The 20,587-nt window shown below is 43.7% G+C and overlaps 1 protein-coding gene across 9 annotated transcripts in view; it reads right to left on the reverse strand.

The window, feature by feature from the left end:
• Positions 1–5,504: 5,504 nt before the first annotated feature.
• CHST11 (carbohydrate sulfotransferase 11) overlaps positions 5,505–20,587 on the reverse strand; it is a 276,479-nt gene continuing 261,396 nt past the window's right edge. For all 9 annotated transcript variants that reach the window (XM_065565062.1, XM_065565080.1, XM_065565047.1 and 6 more), the window contains 2 exons: positions 8,070–10,899; positions 5,505–7,781 (listed from right to left, as the gene is read on the reverse strand). In XM_065565062.1, coding sequence (XP_065421134.1) covers positions 10,045–10,899 — 855 coding nt within the window. In that variant the 3' untranslated portion in view covers positions 5,505–7,781; positions 8,070–10,044. The remainder of the gene's footprint in view (positions 7,782–8,069; positions 10,900–20,587) is intronic.

The following is a 20,587-nucleotide window of genomic DNA, read 5'->3' on the forward strand; positions in this document are numbered from 1 at the left end:
GGACATTTGTAGAGCGGCGGTTTGGTCATCAGTCCACACGTTTACAGCTCACTATGCACTAGTGCAGCAGTCCAGGGACGATGCTGCCTTCGGATCAGCGGTTTTGCACACAGCAATGTCTCACTCCGACCCCACCACCTAAGTTGGGCTTGGGAGTCACCTAATGGAATGGATATGAGCAAGCACTCGAAGAAGAAAAGACGGTTACTCACCGTTGTAACTGTTGTTCTTCGAGATGTGTTGCTCATATCCATTCCAAACCCGCCCCCCTTCCCCACTGTCGGAGTAGCCGGCAAGAAGGAACTGAGGGGGCGCCGGGTCGGCTGGGGTATATATTCAGCGCCATGAAGGCGCCACTCTAGGGGGCTCCACAGCCGACCCGCCGGTGTTGCTAGGGTAGAAAATTTTCCGACGATCGTGCACGCGGCGCGCGCACACCTAATGGAATGGATATGAGCAACACATCTTGAAGAACAACAGTTACAACGGTGAGTAACCGTCTTTTATGTTTTCCCCCTAATCCTACTGCTACACAGATTAAGGGGGGGCATGGACCTACCAACATTGGTTCTCCACTTTGCTGGACCACTCAGTGGTGACTCCAATCTCACTCCCATTACACCCAGATTTGATCTCCAGGACCATAGTCAGCTGCTCCACCCAAACCTTCAATCCCTTCATTTAACGGCCTGGAAGCTTCATGGCTAAATCCCAAGGAGTAGGCTTGCTCAGACCAAGTTCACCAGGTCTTACTAGCTAGAAGAAAGCCCTATACGAAGGCCACCTACCTGTCAAAATGGAAGTGGTTCTCTATCTGGGCTTGTCAAACTGGAGTCTCACCGATGCATTTGTCTGTCCAAGAAATACTCAGCTATCTGCTGCATCTGAAACAGCAAGGTGTAACTATTTCCTCTGTCAAGCTTCACCTGCAGCAGTATCAGATTTCCACCCTCCATATGGATGGATAACTGTTTCTGTTTTTTTCCCCTAATGACATGACAATTAGATTCCTTAGAGCCTGGAAAGATTGTACCCTCAACTACAGGAACCCGTTTCCCCGTGGGACTTGAACTTAGTTTTGCCTAAACTTATGAGACCACCATTTGAGCTTTTGCATTTTTCCTGGAAGGTGGCTTTCCTAAGTGCTACCACTTCTTCTGTCAGACCAGTCTCCGAACTGCACACCCTCCCATCCAAATCACCATACACAATCATCTTTAAAAATAAGGTGCATTTACGACCTCATCTGAGGTGTCTCTCTAAGGTAGTTTCAGATTTTCATATTAATCAATTTACTTGCCTATATCTTACTCCAAACCACACATAAATAGGGATGAGCAATGGCTATACACATTGGACGTTAGACGAGAACTGGTGTCCTACATAGAACCAAACCATTTCAGGGGCCCACCTGATTGTTTGTTTGTGGCCAGAGCAGACAGAATGAAAGGTCTTCCAATCTCCGCACAGAGAATTTCATCTTGGATAACTTCTTGTACCCACACATTATGATCTGGCAGACGTTTCTCCTTCAGACAAGCTGACTGCCCACTCCGCAAGTTCACAAGTATCCTCAAAGGTATTCCTGGAGCAGATCCCTATTCTGGACAGTTGCAAAGCAGCAACCTGGTAGTTGGTGCACACTTTCTCTCCCATTACTCCACCACTCAGTATTCAAGAGAGGACACCAAATTTAGCTGAGCTGTACCCCAATCTGTGTACAGGAACTCCAGTCGCTGTACCTATTTAACTGCTTGGGAGTCACCAAGAGTGCATGTGCAATTGCTCGAAGAAGAAAAAAACTAGTAACTAACCTTTTGTAACTGTTGGTCTTTGAGGTGTGTTGCACGTTCCAGGACCTGCTCTCTTACCCCTCCGCAGTGGAGTTTCTGGAAAGAAGGCACTGAGGGGACTCTGGATCAACTGGGCCCTTTATACTAACACCAAGGGCAGCAGATGGCGCTTGAGCCACCCTGACAGGTGACACTGAAGGGGGAAAAATATTTCTGGCAACACCAAGAGTGGAATGGACCTGTGCAACACATCTGAAAGAACAACAGTTACAAAAGGTTAGTAACTGTTTTTCTTTTCTGCTCACCTAAACTCCGCAAGCACTTTCAATTGGAAATAGTGTTCTTCAGTGTTTTGCTCTAGGTGGGTGTTGTGTTGCCGTATGCTCTTAAACAGCTGCTGTGTTTCATCCCGGAAGTAGTTTTGTTTCAGAAGTGGAGTTAGCAATTCTTCTATAAATATAGGGCCTGGGCCTGCTCCCAGTGAAGCAGGAGAGTTTTGCCAATGAGATCAGAAGTAAACATACTTTGAGATCTTCAGGATGAAGCATGGTCTATAAATGTACAATGTCAATACATTTCAGACCCCCAGGGGTACTTCAACAAACTAAACCATTCCTGAAAACGGAGGAGGAAGTAGACTGGAGCGGAGGCGACTGAGCTATGGAGCTCGGTCGATACCTGCCTTCAATAGACTTTATTACCAGCTCTCATTTTAGCCCAGCCCTGTGTGTGTAGGGCTATTTGTATTGATTATCATATGTTGCATTTATTTATTCTTGACAGTAACTTGTAATGAAAACATTTACTGCTAGTTCATTAGGGCTAGACATATTAAAATGCAGGTGGTGTTACAATCATCATATTAAAGAAACCTAGCACTGCTTTAAGTGGGGTGATGTAAAGCAGGGGTGTGTTTGCGTGCGTTTTCTATTCCTGATCCGGGCCTGCCAATCCTGCCCACATTGCATGTTGTGGGGATGGAGCCTGGCACTGAGCCCAGACATTTGCTGCATGTACTGTCAGTGTAATCTGTCCTTGAGTTGATGTTGCTGGCTTCCATTCAGTGGCCAGACCCTTTGATATTAGAGAAGAAACTCGAAGAATAAATTTGGGAGAATCAGTTCACTTTAAATAATTACTAGTGTGAATGTTGGAGCGTTCCTGCAGCTAGACGCCCTCGAGGGCTGAGGGGATGGGTCCATCCGTGCTTTATCAGGAGGCTTAGTTGGCTTTCTGATGAAAACTTGCCATACCGTAGATTGACTCCATTATCTTTTAACACCGAAATGGCTCCCCTCTAGGGAATGTTGTCATGAAGAGGATGTGTGGGATTTATTAACACTAGCTGAAAGTACATTATGCAGTTCTTGTGTGCGCTGTTGGATAGCTACTGCTTTTCACTGCAGAGGTGAATTTAAGGCAGTGTAGGTGAAGTGAGCCCTCTGCATAGAGTGTTCTGAAATGTTCACATAGCTGATACGTTTACTGTGGTTAAGAAATGCACGTGCTTAATCCCCATTAGTGTTTTGTCTGGCTATATGTACACTACAGTTAGACACTCGGGGCTGGCCTATGCCGGCTGACTCAGCCATGCGGGGCTCAGGCTGCGGGGCAGTTTCATTGCAGCGTTAATTTCCGGGCTCTGGATGTAGCCCAAACTCTGGGCCCCTCGCACCTCACAGGGTCCTAGAACCCAGGTTCTAGCCAGGCCCAGAAGTCTCTACTGCAATGAAACAGCCCCGCAGCCTGAGTCAGCCGGCGTGGGCCAGCCGCAGGTTGCAGTGTAGACATACCCAGGGAGTGGTTTCGTTGTATGCCATTGCACAGTCTCTCAAATACAATCGTTTTAGGAGGCTTTACATTTGGGCTGCTGGCACGGCATCTTTAGCATGCCATCTCTCCCCTCCGCAGTGTGTGATATAGAACAAAGCATTGGCTAACTGTATCTGAAATGTTAGTCTTCAGGATTTTTGTTTGTTTGTTGTTTGTTGCGTTCCTTTCCTTTTGGCTGGAAGCCCTGTGTGTTGGTTGAAATGTCAGGACTTTTATCCCCTTCCCAATTTTTTCCACTGCTTTACATCCCTGGGGCCTTCTTCTGATTTAGACTGAGGCTATGTCTACAATATAAACTTTTGCTGGCATAGCTGTGTCAGTTAGGGTGTCATTTATGACCAACCCAGCAGTGCCAGCAAGAGGGCCTAATACAGATGCAGTTATACTGGCCAAACTGCATTTAACAGTATAACTTGTTTTTCTTAGGGGAGCTGGTAAAAGCTACATTCACTGGAGTACTTTGCCAGTAGCATATACTGGTAAAGCACTCCTAGAGTGGGATTCACAAATGTAAAGTACTCTTAGGGTAGGATTCACAAAGGTCTTTAGGTACCAATCTAACTCCTACTGATTTTCTTTACACTGCCAGAGTGGCGCAAGGGGCCTCAGTGAAAATGAGAACTGGGCCACTAGCATTGATCTGTTGTAATGCAATCCTTGGTTTCAGGACCTGTCAATGTTGAAAGTATTGCAGTCCGACTCTCCTCCTTGGGGGAAAACTACCTTCACATTACTCCGACCCCTAATTTAGGGGTGAAAGCTAATTTAGGTAGGGTTACCATATTTAAAAAATAAAAAAAGAGGACACTCCACGGGCCCTAGCCCCGCCCCTTTCCCACCCCCGGCCCCGCCCTAACTCCACCCTTTCCCTGCCCCTTCCCCAAAGTCCCTGCCCTAACTCCCCCTCCTCCCTCCCAGCCACGCGAAAAGGGCTGCCCGAGCGCTACCGGCTTTACGGTTTGCCGGGCAGCCTCCAGACCCTGAGCCCCCGGCCGGCGCTTCCCCAGAGCAGCTGGAGCCCGGGAGGGGAAGCGCCCAGCCGGGGGCGCAGGGTCTGGAGGCTGCCCAGAAAACCATGAAGCCGGTAGCACTCGGGCTTCGGGCAGCCCCTATGCCTCCGGACTCTGCGCCCCCGGCCGGGCACTTCTCCTCCCCGGCTCCAGCTGCTCTGCTCCTCCCCGGACTCAGACTTCGGCTCTGTTTAAGAGCCAAGTTGCCCGAGCCAGCACTACTGGCTTCGGGCAGCCCCCTTGACTCCGGACCCCAGCCGCTGGCTGGGCACTTCTCCTCCCCGGCTCCAGCTGCTGTGCTCCGGCGGCGCAGGGTCCGGAGGCACGGGGGCTGCCCGAAGCCGGTAGCGCTGGCTCGGGCAGCTTGGCTCTTAAACAGAGCCGAAGTCTGAGTCCGGGGAGGAGCAGAGCAGCCGTGGGAGAGGAAGTGCCCGGCCGGTATTTTTCCCAGACATGTTCGGCTTTTTGGCAATTCCCCCTGGACGGGGGTTTGATTGCCGAAAAGCCGGACATGTCCGAGAAAAACCGGACGTATGGTAACCCTAATTTAGGACATTGCCAAGAGCAGCCCTGTTTTCCATGCTGGAGACCAAGAGTCTACTTGCAACCTTGCAGGCAAGACTGCAAATCTTTCTAAGAGATTGGCTGTAGCTCAAACACAAGTTATGGGGTTGATGGAGGAATTAGTGTGTGGTTCTATGGTCTGTTATGCAAGAGATCTGACTAGTTGAGCATCATGGTCCCTTCTGGCATTACCATTTTATACAATCTGTTGCTTACCTCAAAGTGTGTGTTCTCTATTTTTGGTTTAAAAACCCCTCCCTAATCTGTATATTAGAATGCAAGACAGAAATAAAACACACAGAGAAACTCTTTCTTCAATTTAATTGAAGTTAATTAGAAAAATAATCAGGCTTGAATGGCTTTTTTTCTCTTCAGGGAAAGATCAGTGAGCAGTTCACACTTTTGTTGGCAATGTATAAGTTAGCTTTTTTTTGTTTTAATAGTATATTCATCTATGAGGAGATACTTTTCTACAACAAGCCTTCTACTGCATACAAATAGGTGGGGGAAAAAAATCAAACCGCACATTGATGTTAAATTATATGTACATGTATTGTGCATGCATGTAAGAAAATAACACTCTCTGTAACAAGAGTAATAGTAAGGACAGTCCCTTTTTGTACCTGAAAAGTGCAGCAGACTACAGTTAACCTTAAAACAGCAGGGGTCAATTTACTTCTAAAAGCACTTTGCTGTTGCAGTGTGTAAGACTTGGTTAGACAGTCTCTGAAAAGGTCTCTAAACATATTTTTAAGGAGGCTGAAGCATGGAGGAAGTCTGATTTCTGTGAACTCTAACTAGATGACATTTCATGATGTGGACTCAGTATAGTTTGGAGTCCCAGAAGCTTACAGGTTTGGATCCACTGCAGACAAACTACTCTAACAACACTGGTAACAACTATCAGAGCATGAAGACATGGCCTCAGGATTTGTATGTACTGTTTGGGATCAACGTTTTGTACTTAGTTTTATACTCTTATTTTTCAGCTGTGGTCACTTTGCCCCCCTCCCTCCAAATCTGCACGCCTCAGGCAGGCATGGAATTTGCACCCCCCCTCCTCCATGGCCCTGACTGGAACTGCTTCCCCTCACCCCCCCCCCCCAAAAAAATTAAGTCAAACTACACTTATGGAACCCCTGTTGTGTGAAGTTTGCATTGGTCTTAACAAATATTAGGTGTGAGTGATGTGTTAGTGGAATTAAGGATAAATGGTTACAAGGCAAGGGCTAGGGGCCTAATCCTGCTATAGGTATGCTCTGAATTCCATTGCTGGATTCGATCTTTTATCTTGGGTTTGGGAAATTGTGGGAGAAAAAGAGAAATCTTGTTTTTCTGCCAGTCTCTTCACTGTGAAAGGATGGTGCCTTTTTGAATATACTGGAAGATCCTCAGAGCCATATCTCTATGGGTTCAGGCAAAAGAAAATCTGGCTCAGTCAAATCAATACACCCTGTAGTTTTAAGTAGATCCTCTTGTTTAGTCCCAATTAGGAAGTAGGATATTACCATATTCTATTTGTCAATTGTTTTTTCTTTTCTTTTCTTTTTTTTTTAAACTATGCTCAATGTTGTCAAATTTGTTCCACCTTATTTAAATCAACACCCTGTGATAATCTAGGCCCAAGACTTTCAAGAACAACAAACGATTTTGGGTGCCCCATTTGAGACCCCTTTGATAAGGATTTTCAGAAAGTGCACCTGCTTTCTGAGATCAGGCTTCTTTAAAGTGCCTCAGTTTAGGCATCCGAATCACCGGCTGCTGTTGAAAATCTTGGTTCTTTTAATAGCAACTTCCTAATTTTTCCAAACGTTCTTCACCCAGTGCTTTTTATCAAAAAACATGAAATAAAATGTGCCCACAAAACAGTCAAATGAAAGAGAATATATAAGAACAGATGAAATTGTGGTGATGACAAGGGATGAGTAGAAACAAAAAGACGGAGGGAAAGTGCATCATTCCTTAGTTTTTAAAAATTTACTGACCAGCATTTTTTCTTACATGACAATTTAAAAATAACTTCCTGTAAATGGGGAAAAAACACCCAACGGATGATAGAGAAAATTGGACTAAAATACTAATAGTGCCAGGCACAGCATTGAGCAAGCAGATACAACCTATAAATAACTTGTAGAAAAAAATCCACCATCAGTGTAGATGGGGTTTTAAAAAAGCAAATATATAACCAGTGAACTACATAATAAAAGAAAGACAGGGCACACCCTGTGATAGGCACTTGCACCAGATCCCACACACGCTATCCAAGACAAAACTGCTTTCAAGTAAAAAACGAGTAGGCAATCAGAAACCACTTAGGAATTCATAAATTCAGCCAGCCAATTGCGTACTAGCCCTGCTGCTATCCTCTCTCCCAAATAGTATCTGGGTTTTATATATAAAATGTCCATTTTAGAATTGACAGGAGGGGGGTGTGGTGGTTTTTTTGTGTGTGTTTTTTTTTTAAGGCCAAATTTCAGCTGTGAAAGTATGTTAGTTGCTTCTTGTTAGCTTTGTTACTTTGTCCTGACTGAGATTTTTGTCCAGCAATAGCTTTGCAAAATAGGACCAACTCCTATTTCCTCTAAGGGTACATCTACACTACAGCGGGGAGTCGATTTAAGATACGCAAATTCAGCTACGTGAATAGCGTAGCTGAATTCGACATATTGCAGCCGACTTACCCCGTTGTGAGGACGGCGGCAAAATCGACTTCTGCCGCTTTTTGTCGGCGGCGCTTACTACCACCTCCGCTGGTGGAGTTAGAGCGCCGATTCGGGGATCGATTGTCGCGTCCCGATGGGACGCGATAAATCGATCCCCGAGAGGTCGATTTCTACCCGCCGATTCAGGCAGGTAGTATAGACCAGACCTAAGTCCTCATCCCCTTTAAAAGTCAACAATGTCTGTGTGGGTCCTGGTGACTGACACAATTGTAAATCTGTGTAATTCCAGGGTCTAGCCCAGAGACTGATAAATTGGGTCAAAAGCAAAGCTGTTTTATCTAACCCTCCTCACAACTTCTTGAACGCTGGGAATTTGATTATAGTGAGAGATGGATATGGACAACTCGAAGTAAAAAAGCATCACATGTAGGCTCCTAAATCACATAGGCACCTTTGAAAGGTTTTTTTTTTTTACCCATCACCTTGTTTTTTGCAAAACAAAATCCCAGCCCAATGAATGTTTGCAAAATCAATAGCAATCTTTGATTTTGTAAAATCTATAGCCTTTATGGTAATAAAGAACTTTTCACTTGTCAAAGTGACAGCCTAGATTATCAACACCTGGTTCAAACAAATTCCACTGTTCCATTTTCAGCTACAGGAAAATAAGCCACAAGAAAGTGGTAAAGCAATGTATTGAATTAGTTCCCTCTGCTACCTCTCCAGGTCAAGATAGCTCAGTAGTGAGTACATGATATTTCATAAATAGCATACCCACTGCTGGCTCCCATTTACATCCAACGCAGATAAAATTAAATAAATTTTGCAGTTGGAGAAGTCTGTATTCTTCGCACTGCGTTTGCTAATAGTTCTAGATTCGAATACCATTTTTTCTTATTTATAGTGACTAAATTATCCATACTTTGTTTGTTCAAAACATTCTCCATATAACAAAATAATCTACTCCTCCTCGTACAATATTTCATCTCAACAAATGTTATATACAGAGCAACTGCTACTGAAACATTCACCTTACATCAAAGGGCCATGTTCTCATACTAGACTTAACTCAGATGCAGAATTAAACAGCTGGAAATTAGAAACACGCTCACCAATGGTGTTTAATATTGACTAATAAACAGAAAACAACACTACCCCTGGAGGGGAGAGGCCATGAAACCAACATGTATTAAGGATACAGGAGTGCTTTTATTGCCCCGTATGCTCAGATCAATATGAAGGTGATCTTTTTGGATGCCTATATAGTATATACAAACTTATTATTGCCAAGATTCTCTGAAGTGACTAGTGAGTTTGGGTGCCCAACTTGAGATCTTTTAAAAGGGCCTGATTTTTTTAGAAAACGTTCAGCACCCACTTGCTGAAATCAGGCCTCCATTAAGGTGGCTCAGGTTGAGCATTCAAAATCTCTAGTTAATTTAGAAACTCTTGGCACATACTTTGTTGGTATGTAATATGCACAAATCCCTGTCAGCATTCATTGGGCTGGCAGGCTTGGAAATGCCAGGCTCTGGGACACTAACGATATTGGTGATATTACCCCGTCCAGATAAGAAAAATGTATGCTTGAATGTATCCCTTGAAGAAAGCAATTTCTTTTAGTCCTGGATTTTAAATATTTTTGTAACAATGTGTTTCATATTTTTCTTTCTTGTATGAGAAGATAACTTTTTAAATTTTGCTTTAAGTGCAGAATCACCTTGGAAGAAATTATTTCTACTAGGGTTTCCAAAACATATGGCTAGTAACAATATACAAATCAATTCAGCTGAGGAAAGCACAAAACCAGATTCCCTTTGTCCAAATATTATCGTATTTCTGCTGCTAAAGTGAAACCTACCAAGAGACCATGTTTTAAATAAGTATAAATAACATTAATTAGAATTTGTTGAATGCAAAGATAAATGAAATTCACCAGAACACAATTAACGTTTATAAACAATGTAGCAGTAATATTCATTTCTAAAGCGAGATCATCACCATCCTGTTACCCCGCAAAGAGAACTGTCCTTTCTTACAGATGATTTAAATAATTTTGACTGTGCTGCTCGCAGCATCATTCAAAAAGAAAATATTAATTTACAAAATAACAATTCTCCATATTTATTATGACAAATAAAAATCTTAAATAAAACAGGCTTTCTTTCTTCCTTCTCCCCTTCATTCCAGTTTCAGGTAGCTTGGCACTGAGTAATTGAACATTAAAAAATCAAGTTTGTAGACTTCGTACAGTTGTGTTTGGTGTTCCGAGCTGATGTTCTGGAAGAACTCTGTGGTCATTTCATCAGTAGTTCTCGTAGACTTTGCATAGGTGGGGAACTTCAGGTAGCTGCCTACTCCTGCAAGTTGAAGGATGTAATTGGAATCCTCTTCAAGTGTTTCATACTTTCCTATGAGGTCATAATGGATATGGCAGGGGTGGCAGAGGGAGTAGACAGTTTGCCAGTGCTCATTGAAAGGTTCTTCTCTTTGGGTATTTGGGTCAATGAGATATGCCACAAACTCCTCGAATTTCACATCATCACCTTTACGCAGAGCCTCCTGGGTGGCATTTTTCCTTTGGCGCCTCACAATTTTGGTACCGTATCTCTTGTGAAAGGAGGTGTTGTACTTCTGGGTGAACTTGTTCCTGTAGGCTGACACCAGTCTCTCAAAAGGCTCACGGACAAACAGGAACTTCATGTAGCTTTTTAAGCGGTGGTTGATCTCTGGAATGCTGTACTGGTTGAGGGTCTTCAGGTTTGAGGATATATGGGCTTCATTGGCTGGTATTTCCATGGGGTCACTGTATTTGCCCCTTCCTGTCAAGACCATCATGACTCTCTTCCAGTTTGTACAGGCCACCTTGGGTACATAACAATAGATCATTTCATGATCTTCATCCACCACCAAATGTTTGAGATCGTTGGGTGTCAGCACACGGCGTTTCCTGCTAGACATGCTGTTGGCTCGACATGTATCTGTGACTTGGTCTCTCCTAATCTGATGAAGGATTGCTGTGTTAGACAACTCCAACTGGAAAGAAAACATAGATACAAATAATTCAGTACACATAGGAAATTCTTGCTGCCTTTTTACTTACTAGGTTAATCCCCACTGCTCCATTTGTAGAAAAACAGACCATTGCAAGCACTGTATTTGAAAGACTTAATTCTTTGGCTGAATGCAGTAATTCCAAAGTTACAGGATAACCTTTTGCCTCTAAACTTCTTGATTCGAGCTGGTACAAATGTGGTCATTAATATTTTACTGCTTTTCCCCTTCGGCACAAGGGCAAGGGACTGTGCAATCCTATGTATCTTGGCAGCAAATTTATTTGCCATGTAATTTTCCTGAAATGTAGTCATTGCTTTCTTAGATATAGAAAAAGAATCTCTTTTGACCACTGTAGTCAAACTCATTCTAGAGAAGTACAGAACCCAGCTTGACCTTTACTGTTGAGACATGGCTGGAGAACACCACTGTCAGATAGTTTGCCAAAACAAAAACAGCGTGTGCTCTTGTTGCAGATGTCTTTCACGCTACAGAATTAATAATCTCAGCTCATTTCTTGGTTATGACCTTGTCATGTGAAATAAAACCCAGGGAGATTTCTGCTTTTCCAAGGATAGCAGTCACTGAAGTGATATCTCGAGGAGCAGGAAGAGAATTCCATCTATAACTTCCCGTCTATTGATTTGTGTTTAGTAGAAAGTGGTGAAGAGTGTGCAGCCTTTTTACACACTAGTACTGCAAACATGTTACCCATTTTTATTTTGTTACGTTAACTTTTTTAACTGTTGTGGGCTGTTGATGGGGCTAGCTGCTATTGTCAATTAACTTACGTCAGGCACATAGAATGTGCCTTTCTGGCATATTTAGGAGGAATATCTATCTGAAGATTTCATAGAGCTTTACATATCTTAATTAACTTAGCCTCCCCATACCCCCCCCCCTCCGATGTACTGTAGTTAAGTATTAATATCCCTATTTTACAGGTGGGAGAAATAAGAGACACTTGGGTTAAGCACTGAAATCTCACCCAGCTCCCAGGTGCCTAACTCCATTGGCAGTCGGCCCCTAATTCCCGTAGGTGCTTTAGAAAATCCCGCCTAGTGACATTAATGCTTTAGGGTATGTCTACATGGCAGTCAGAAGGTGTAACTGCAGCAGGCACAGACATACCAAGCTAACTTGAATAATAGCAGTAGTAAAGCCATGGCAGAACAAGTGGCTACACAGGCTAGCCCCACCCTCCCAGAACACTGGGCACAGGTTTGAGTGGCCACTGTCTGTGCTGCAGTAAAGGATCATCATAGAGCCAGACGAGTACCCAGAAGTCACCTCCTACAAGACAGGCCCAACAAAGAAAATAACAGAACACCACTAGCTGTCACCTTCAGCCCCCAACTAAAACCTCTCCAGCGCATCATCAGAGATCTACAACCTATCCTGAAAGATGATCCTTTACTCTCAGAGATCTTGGGAGACAGACCTGTCCTCGCTTACAGACAACCCCCCAACCTAAAGCAAATACTTACCAGCAACCACACATCACTGAACAAAAACACTGACCCAGGAACCTATCCTTGTAACAAAGCCCAATGCCAACTCTGTCCACATATCTATTCAAGTGACATCATCATAGGATCTAATCACATCACCCATACCATCAGGGGCTCGTTCACCTGCACATCTACCAATGTGATATATGCCATCATGTGCCAGCAATGCCCCTCTGCCATGTACATTGGCCAAACCGGACAGTCTCTACGCAAAAGAATTAATGGACACAAATCTGACATCAGGAATCATAATACTCAAAAACCAGTGGGAGAACACTTTAACCTGTCTGGCCATTCAATGACAGACCTGCGGGTGGCTATCTTACAACAGAAAAACTTCAAAAACAGACTCCAACGAGAGACTGCTGAGCTGGAATTGATCTGCAAACTAGATACAATCAACTCAGGACTGAATAAGGACTGGGAATGGCTGAGCCATTACAAACATTGAATCTATCTCCCCTTGTAAGTATTCTCACACTTCTTATTAAACTGTCTGTACTGAGCTATCTTGATTATCACTTCAAAAGTTTTTTTTTTCTCTTACTTAATTGGCCTCTCAGAGTTAGTAAGACAACTCCCACCTGTTCATGCTCTCTGTATGTGTGTGTGTGTGTGTGTGTATATATGTCTCCTCAATATATGTTCCACTCTATATGCATCCGAGGAAGTGGGCTGTAGTCCACGAAAGCTTATGCTCTAATAAATTTGTTAGTCTCTAAGGTGCCACAAGTACTCCTGTTCTTTTCTCAGAGTTGATCACATCATTCGGGTGACCCCACACTGCAATTCCACTTGCTAGGACATTATTACATTTACACAGTGAATTTCACCCTCAAGGATCTCAAAGCACCACTGAAATGCTGTCACTTTTGCAATGTGCGTGGTGGCAACAAGCTCCTCATGCTGCATAATGGTTGGGAAAGGCGGTGAAAACTTGGTCAAGGACGCTGAGGCAACCTTCTTGGGCAGCCCAAGTCTTTCAAAAATAGGCGGCTATGGACGGACTTCTAAATCCCTATTCAGGCACCTAAGTGGCCTGTTTTTCCCCCAAATGCTGAGCCATTGAGATTAGTGGGACCTGCTGGGTGCTCACTGCTTTTGAAAAGCAGGCCACTCATTTAATTGACTAAATTGGGATTTAGGAGTCTAACCTTCTACTTCTTCAAGTCTTGGCCCTGATTAATATGTCAGTGTTTGAACATTTAAGTGCAGCTGGTGACCCGCTTACAGAGTACTATGGAATCTTTAGTGTCTACGGAAAGGAGACAAGCTGGCTTTGTAATTCATTTAAAATATAGAATATTAATGATCAAGCAAACAACTATTTAAATATTTCTATTTTATTACAGAAAAATAACCCAGCTTTGCAAAAAGTTACAGAACTAGGCAGCCCTCCTAACCCACTGTGTGACTTGGGCAAGTCACTTCACTTCTCTGCACCTGTTTCCTCTCCTACCCTTTGTATTATCTGTTTAGATTTTCAGATGTCAGCCAGAGACTATCCCTGGCCCCTGCCCTATGTGTCTGGACAGTGCCTAGCACAATAGGTCTCTGGTCTTCATTGTGGCCACCAGGTATTACTGTAATACAAATAAAATGAAAACCAGCCATTCTATCTTCTTTGGCTCTTTCCCAGAGTTTTAATCCATACACAAATGCCTAACACAAGCAGTGTAGACAATCTGGATCATCTCCTGTGTGTGGCATTCCTCTGAATGTTGGCCAGGCACATTTAAAGTGCAGTTTGATGTTACAGTCCTGGAGATGGGAAACCAACTGTAGAATGTGCTTCCTATGTCCTATGGACGTTGACTAGCAGGGAATTTGTAAGTAGGATGTCTAAATGCTGTTGTCCAGGATCACACTGCTGTTTAAAGAAAATGTCTTTTCTGAGGGTAGAAGGAAAAGAAATAAGAAATTCAACAGTTGAAATTCACAAAGCTACAGGAGCAACATTATCCATTAAATTAACTGGATTTTCACAAGAGATTAATTTTGTCCATGGTACTGAACAAAATACTGCTCTTCATACAGGTAGAAACACCCCTATTTTAGTTAATGGCAATATTGACCTCTGACAGCAGTAGGAGCAGGATAGGGTCCAGTCCCTTATTTTACTTCCAGATTTAGAACAACTTTTAAAGTTTGCAGTATTCTAATGTGTGTTTTTTCTTATGGCTCTGTTTTTGGACTACATAGAAGAATTATGGGGAGATGTTCCATGGCCTGTGCTATACAGGAAATCAGTGAAGATGATGTAATGGTCTCTTCTGGCCTTAAAATTTATGAATGAATCTTTGAAGTGATATACTTTGTACTTCCCCTTACATATAATTACTCATAGAGTTTCTCCTCTCAGGGCATATGCACATTACCATTAATAGGAATTTCATATATCCAGGGAAAGGAGAATAATGTCTCATTTTGGATTGCAACTAAATTGGGTTGCACACAATTGAATTCACTCCTTAAAGGGCACATTCCAAATTGGCGCTTATTGTGCCTTTTGCTCTTTCAATATGAAGAAACTACCTGGGCACAGTTAGGTCCCAATTACCACGTTTACTAAAAAGACACAGGCCTAGCTACATATATACTGCTGCTCTGGGTCTGGCGGCTTCTAAACCACACAACACAATGAGCACCACTAGAGGGCTCACTATTTAAAAACCCATCTATTTAATCTACACTACAGCACTTGAACTATTCAGCCATCCTCCGAGTGCGGAAGACAATCAACACCATACAGGAGACCTGGGACTGGGAGCTTCACTCTAGACTTTTGTCTATTGGGTCAGGCATCTTGAAGAACACGCTAACTTCACTGCTGTTGCAAGGTGGTGTAACTGCAGTGAAATCAATAGTTGTGCTACATCCCTTGAGCAGTGAGGCAGGTGCATTGTTCTTGGTATTTATAGGCAGGTTTGCTCCCCACTAGTAAAGCAAATGTTCTTTGGTGGCTGACCCACATATCAAATGAATCTTAGGAAGCAGGTGTCATCTTCTCTACCCAGAGGAAGAGCACACGGCTGGCATTCACCTAGTGATAAGAGGCGATTATAGGTCTCAAACTGAAGCGAAGGGAGACATCAAAGGACTCTCACTGTGCAGCCAGAGGTTAGTTAAGGTAACTCAGCCAGTGACTGAAGTCATAGGGTGACACCAAGCAGTCTTTTGTCAAATTGACCTATATTCCATGTACTGTCTACCCCAGGGCCTAGGGTAATATACAGTGCAATTTTAATAAGTGTGCCCTAAGGCTTAATATTTAATATACTTATTTTAAAATAACTCTGAAGTTTCTTGTGCTGTGGCTCAGAACCACCATTTAATTCTATATCTGTGCAGGGACAAAGTCACTTATTGACTTCATTGGCTCAACGTGGAAAAGAGACTCAGTTCCAGAATCAGCAGCGGATTTGCATCTACTTAACGTAGGGATGAATTCGATCCTGCAAGTTTATTTTCTCTAAAGCTGCACAGTTAGTTTCCTTTAAAGACATGCTTGTGGTTCTAAGGTTAGCTATGTCAGTGCAAAGCAAAGGAAAATATACCCAGAGGCTATTTGAACAATTTACTCTGGGTGCTGAAATGAGTTGAAGATCCCATGGATCGGATGAGAGGCAACTCAAACAACTAGTGCATGCTCATGTTCCCCACTGAAGTCGTCATATGCTGGGCTTCAGTAGCGGTTATGCAAATGCAACTGAAAGGATAATGTGGACCTTACTCTTAGGTTTGCATAAATTCACTGCTAGAGTTAATTAATTGCAGCCTTGATTCAGGAAAGTACTTAAGGAAACACTTAAATCCATCCTTGGTTAGGATAGCACTTTAAGCATGTGCTTAAGTCCTACTGAAGTCAAGAGAGGGGAAGGGGAATGGGAAAGGCAGCAGGAGAGGAAGATAAACACATGTTTTAGTTTAAGTGCTTTCCTGACTCAAGGCCTAACTTAGTGAATACGGTTTTTGAAGACCTGCTAAAATGCATTAGTTTTACCCTAATGAGACTGACCCTCAGTCGCTATTTCTTTCCTGTTGGCGTTGTAACCTGAGACAGATAAACGACCATGTAAAAACTGAAAAGTTTTCTCACTCTCCTGACTTGGCATCGGGGTGAAGCAGGACAACACACCACACATAGTTTCTTCAGCTCCCAATCTCGGGTGCAGCAGCAGCAACAAATAATTAGCCAACAGTCTAGTACCAGAAATAGCTACTAGTAGAGGTGCTGGCCTTATTTAGACCCCAGATGAAGTACAAAGGAAAAAAGACCTGTTTTTTGTTGTTTTTGTTTTTTAAAAGGGTTCTGCTCACCTGGGGATATTTTTGTGTGTGTAACATAGAGGGGTCCTTTAATGTTTTGAGGGTTAACAAGGGCAGGTCTTCACTACCGGGAGTGTGTGTGTCGATTTAAGATACGCAAATTCAGCTACGCGAATAGCGTAGCTGAATTCGACGTATCGCAGCCAACTTACCCCGCTGTAGGAACGGCGGCAAAATCGACCTCTGCGGCTTCCCGTCGACGGCGCTTACTCCCACCTCCGCTGGTGGAGTAAGAGCGTCGATTCGGGGATCGATTGTCGCGTCCCAACTGGATGCGATAAATCGATCCCCGAGAGGTCGATTTCTACCCGCCGATTCAGGCGGGTAGTGTAGACCTAGCCCAAATCAGCTGCTTTCCATGCTCTTGACTTCTGCAGAAACTGTCAGGCAGGGTACGTGTGTTAGTTTGTTATCTTTAAGTGACATTAGATGGAATATCAAGCATTGCTAAATTCAAAGAAAAGAGAAACTGCCTGTGTGTTATTGCTAAGTTCATGCAGTGCCTTGCAACGTCGGCGCCTGATCCAGGGAGGGGCTGAGCTTCTCTTGTGAGACGCTGATCATCATCCATTGTTTCACTTCAGGACACTCAGCCCTTTGCTGGATCATGCCCATAGCTAGGCATGTGTCATGGTTTTGTGCGGTTTCTCTGCAGGGGTATATGCTACTGGGATTTGCTGACAAATTGACAGCCATCAACCTTCAACACAGACAACTACAGATTGATTGATTGCCAGTGGATAAACTATAGTAATGAGCTGGGAGGTATTTTCTTCTGGCTAGGTAAGCACAGCAGGGTGAGCTAATCTTTGAGGGCCTTTCCCGGCTTTGTGGTCAAGCAGCATGTTCAGAATCTGACCTGCTAATTGAAAACATTTCCTTAAGTAGCGTGTTATACTTCAGGCTTTATGGGTATTTGGCTTGTTCCGGTTCATTTAGATATCTGCACTTAAGGCATTTCCCTAATGGGGGAGTGAGGAAATACCTGTATGTCACTCAAAAAAAAATCATCAAGGGCTCAATTCTGTCTGTGAAAGGGACGCAGACAAGTGCATACATGCTGCAGAACGAATATTTTTGTGTGCCCAGATTCTCCTGCCCTGCGGCAGCTACTCCTTATGCAGACTGTTGCTACTAGAGCCATGAATAACCTAAGCGGTGAGCACAAAAGCTGTTAGGAGCAGTAATAATGTGAGCGGGCTGGCTGCCAGGCTGCAGGGAAGCAGACCTGGGCATGTGGACCATGTCTTCAGTAACATGGAATGCCACTCCGTTCAGTTCAGGGGGACAGTTGAGATTTACCATAGCAAGGACTGCAGGATTTGCTTTGAATTACTTGGTGGTAGAAGGTTGTCTCCTGCTCAACCTTGTATGCAAAAAATTTCTGTCTACTCTTTATCACTGTGGTAACTAGCTTGGGTGCTACTGAACTAATCTGTGTTTCTGATGAAGATAATGTATTTTATCCACTATCATTAGTATAAATCAAAGCTAATCTCCACCCATTTTTGTTAAAGTTGGAGATGTTTTGCACCAGTGAAATAGGCACATACCAAATGATAACCCAGTATGACCAGCTGAAAACAGGGTCTTATAACGGATGGCCTCAGGGAGCCTTAACTATAATTGGTGCTACCAGTTCCACCTAGAATACATGTAACACTCATGCATAGAATATTTCAGCTGTAGAAAACGTCTCCAATATTAACAACAACAAAAAGATATCAACACACCCAGTAAGACTGCTATGATGTGGGTTAGTAATTGAATATAGAAGATGTTTAATATTTTCCCAAATGCATACCCTTGCAAATATGCAGAATTTTTTCAGTCTTATTTGCAGCTCAGAAACATGAATTTGATTCTTGCAACTTTGTGTTGTAACTGCAAGACAGTCCCTCACACCGATATTATGCAATATTTTAAATTCTTGACTTTAGACGTTTGTGGGCCCCTAGCCACCACAATAGCTATTTGTCCTCAGAATAGATTTTCCTTCGATACCTCAGGTTAATCTCCCAATTTGCCCTTCTCAAAAGAATATCTGTTGTAGTTTAGACTCTACGTTATTTCGTACCTGAAATGTGCACTGTAGGTCAATAATTTAGAACTGTGCCTTGAAATAAACTTGAAATAAGCTGGGGGGTTGATTTTTTTTTTTTTTTTTTTAAAGGTAACCCAGTAGATTTGGAGATATTGTCAGAACTCTGCTTTATTTAGTCCCATGGCAAATCCTGTAAATGTTAAACACTTAAAATTCATTTTTTGTAGCTAGACTATTAGTACCACTACTATTAGTAGCTCTACTAAAGTCAAGGTTGAATTTGGCTGCAGCCTGAGCCTCTACAACAGGGGTGGGCAAACTACGGCCCGGGGGCCGCATCCGGCCCTCCAGACATTTTAATCCGTCCCTCGAGCTCCTGGTGGGGAGCAGGGTCAGTGGCTTGCCCAACTCTGCACGGCTCCCGGAAGCCGTGGCATATCCCTCCTCCGGCTCCTACGCATAGGGGCAGCCAGGGGGCTCTGCATGCTGCCCCCACCCCAAGCACTTCCACTGCAGCTTCTATTGGCTGGGAATTGCAGTCAATGGGAGCTGCAGGGGTGGTGCCTGCAGACAGGGCAGTGCGCAGAGCCGCCTGGCCGCGCTTCCGCATAGGAGCCGGAGGGGGGGACATGCCACTGCTTCTGGGAGTTGTTTTGAGGTAAGCGCCGCCCGGAGCCTGCACCCCTGGACCCCTCCCATGCCCCAACTCCCAGCCCAAAGCACCCTCCCACAACCTGAACTCCTCATTTCTGGCCCCACCCCAGAACCCACACCCCAGATAGAGCCCTCACCCCCTCCCACACCCCTACCCCTAATTTTGTGACCATTCATGGCCTGCCATACAATTTCCATATCCAGACGTGGCCTTCAGGCCAAAAAGTTTGCCCACCCCTGCTCTACAGCCTGGCAAAGAGTGAGGGTCCCAGAGCTCAGGCTGCAGTCTGAGCCTGACTGTCTATACCACAATTAAACAGCCCCTAAGACTGCGCCCTGCAAGCCTGAATCAGCTGGCACAGGCCGGGCGCGAGTGTCCAAGTGCAGTGAGACATATCCTGAAAGGTCACACTGGGCTCTTAAAATGAAAAGAGCCCAACACTGCCCATTTCCCATTAGAAAACGGAGGGGGTTTACAACACTTAATGTTGGTCATTAACAATACAAACAACTCTAGTACAGCCAATTCAGATAATGTCTGGGAACATGATTCATGACAGGGAACGGAAGAGATTTGGATAAGAGGGAGATTTAACCAAATCTTTGGTTCAACTGACTTGGGCTGCAGTGATTCTTCTTGAACAGCTTAGTAATATTTTACAATCCATAGAGCAGAACACTCTACTGCCCGCACATTTTATGTACTTCATCGCTCTGCAGTCTCATGTCTGAGGGTCTTTTTAAATTGCCAGAATTAGCATCACATGAAATCCACAACAAAACTTCAAAATTAATATTTCCTCCCCTCCCCATTTAATAAAACACATCAGACAATATATAAACCTTGTACATAAAAGGGGGTCGTCTGTGTGATTGTGTACCACGTTTCTGTCTGTCTACAACTCTGTCCCATGGTAATCCTGACACAGAGGTTGGATAGTAGAGGATAATACTAATACTGGTGTAAGAGTACGGGCACAATGACAGAAAATGAGCAAATAAACCCACTTAAAAGGTTTCTTAAAATAATGTGGTGTTGCTTTTCCTTTTCATGTACCTTATTGTATAGCAACACTTTCAGTGAGCCCAAGTGAAATAAGTCTCATTAGTGTTACCCAAGATGCAGAACAGT

This window comes from Chrysemys picta, chromosome 1 (assembly GCF_011386835.1).
Source record: "Chrysemys picta bellii isolate R12L10 chromosome 1, ASM1138683v2, whole genome shotgun sequence".
NCBI lineage: Eukaryota > Metazoa > Chordata > Testudines > Emydidae > Chrysemys > Chrysemys picta.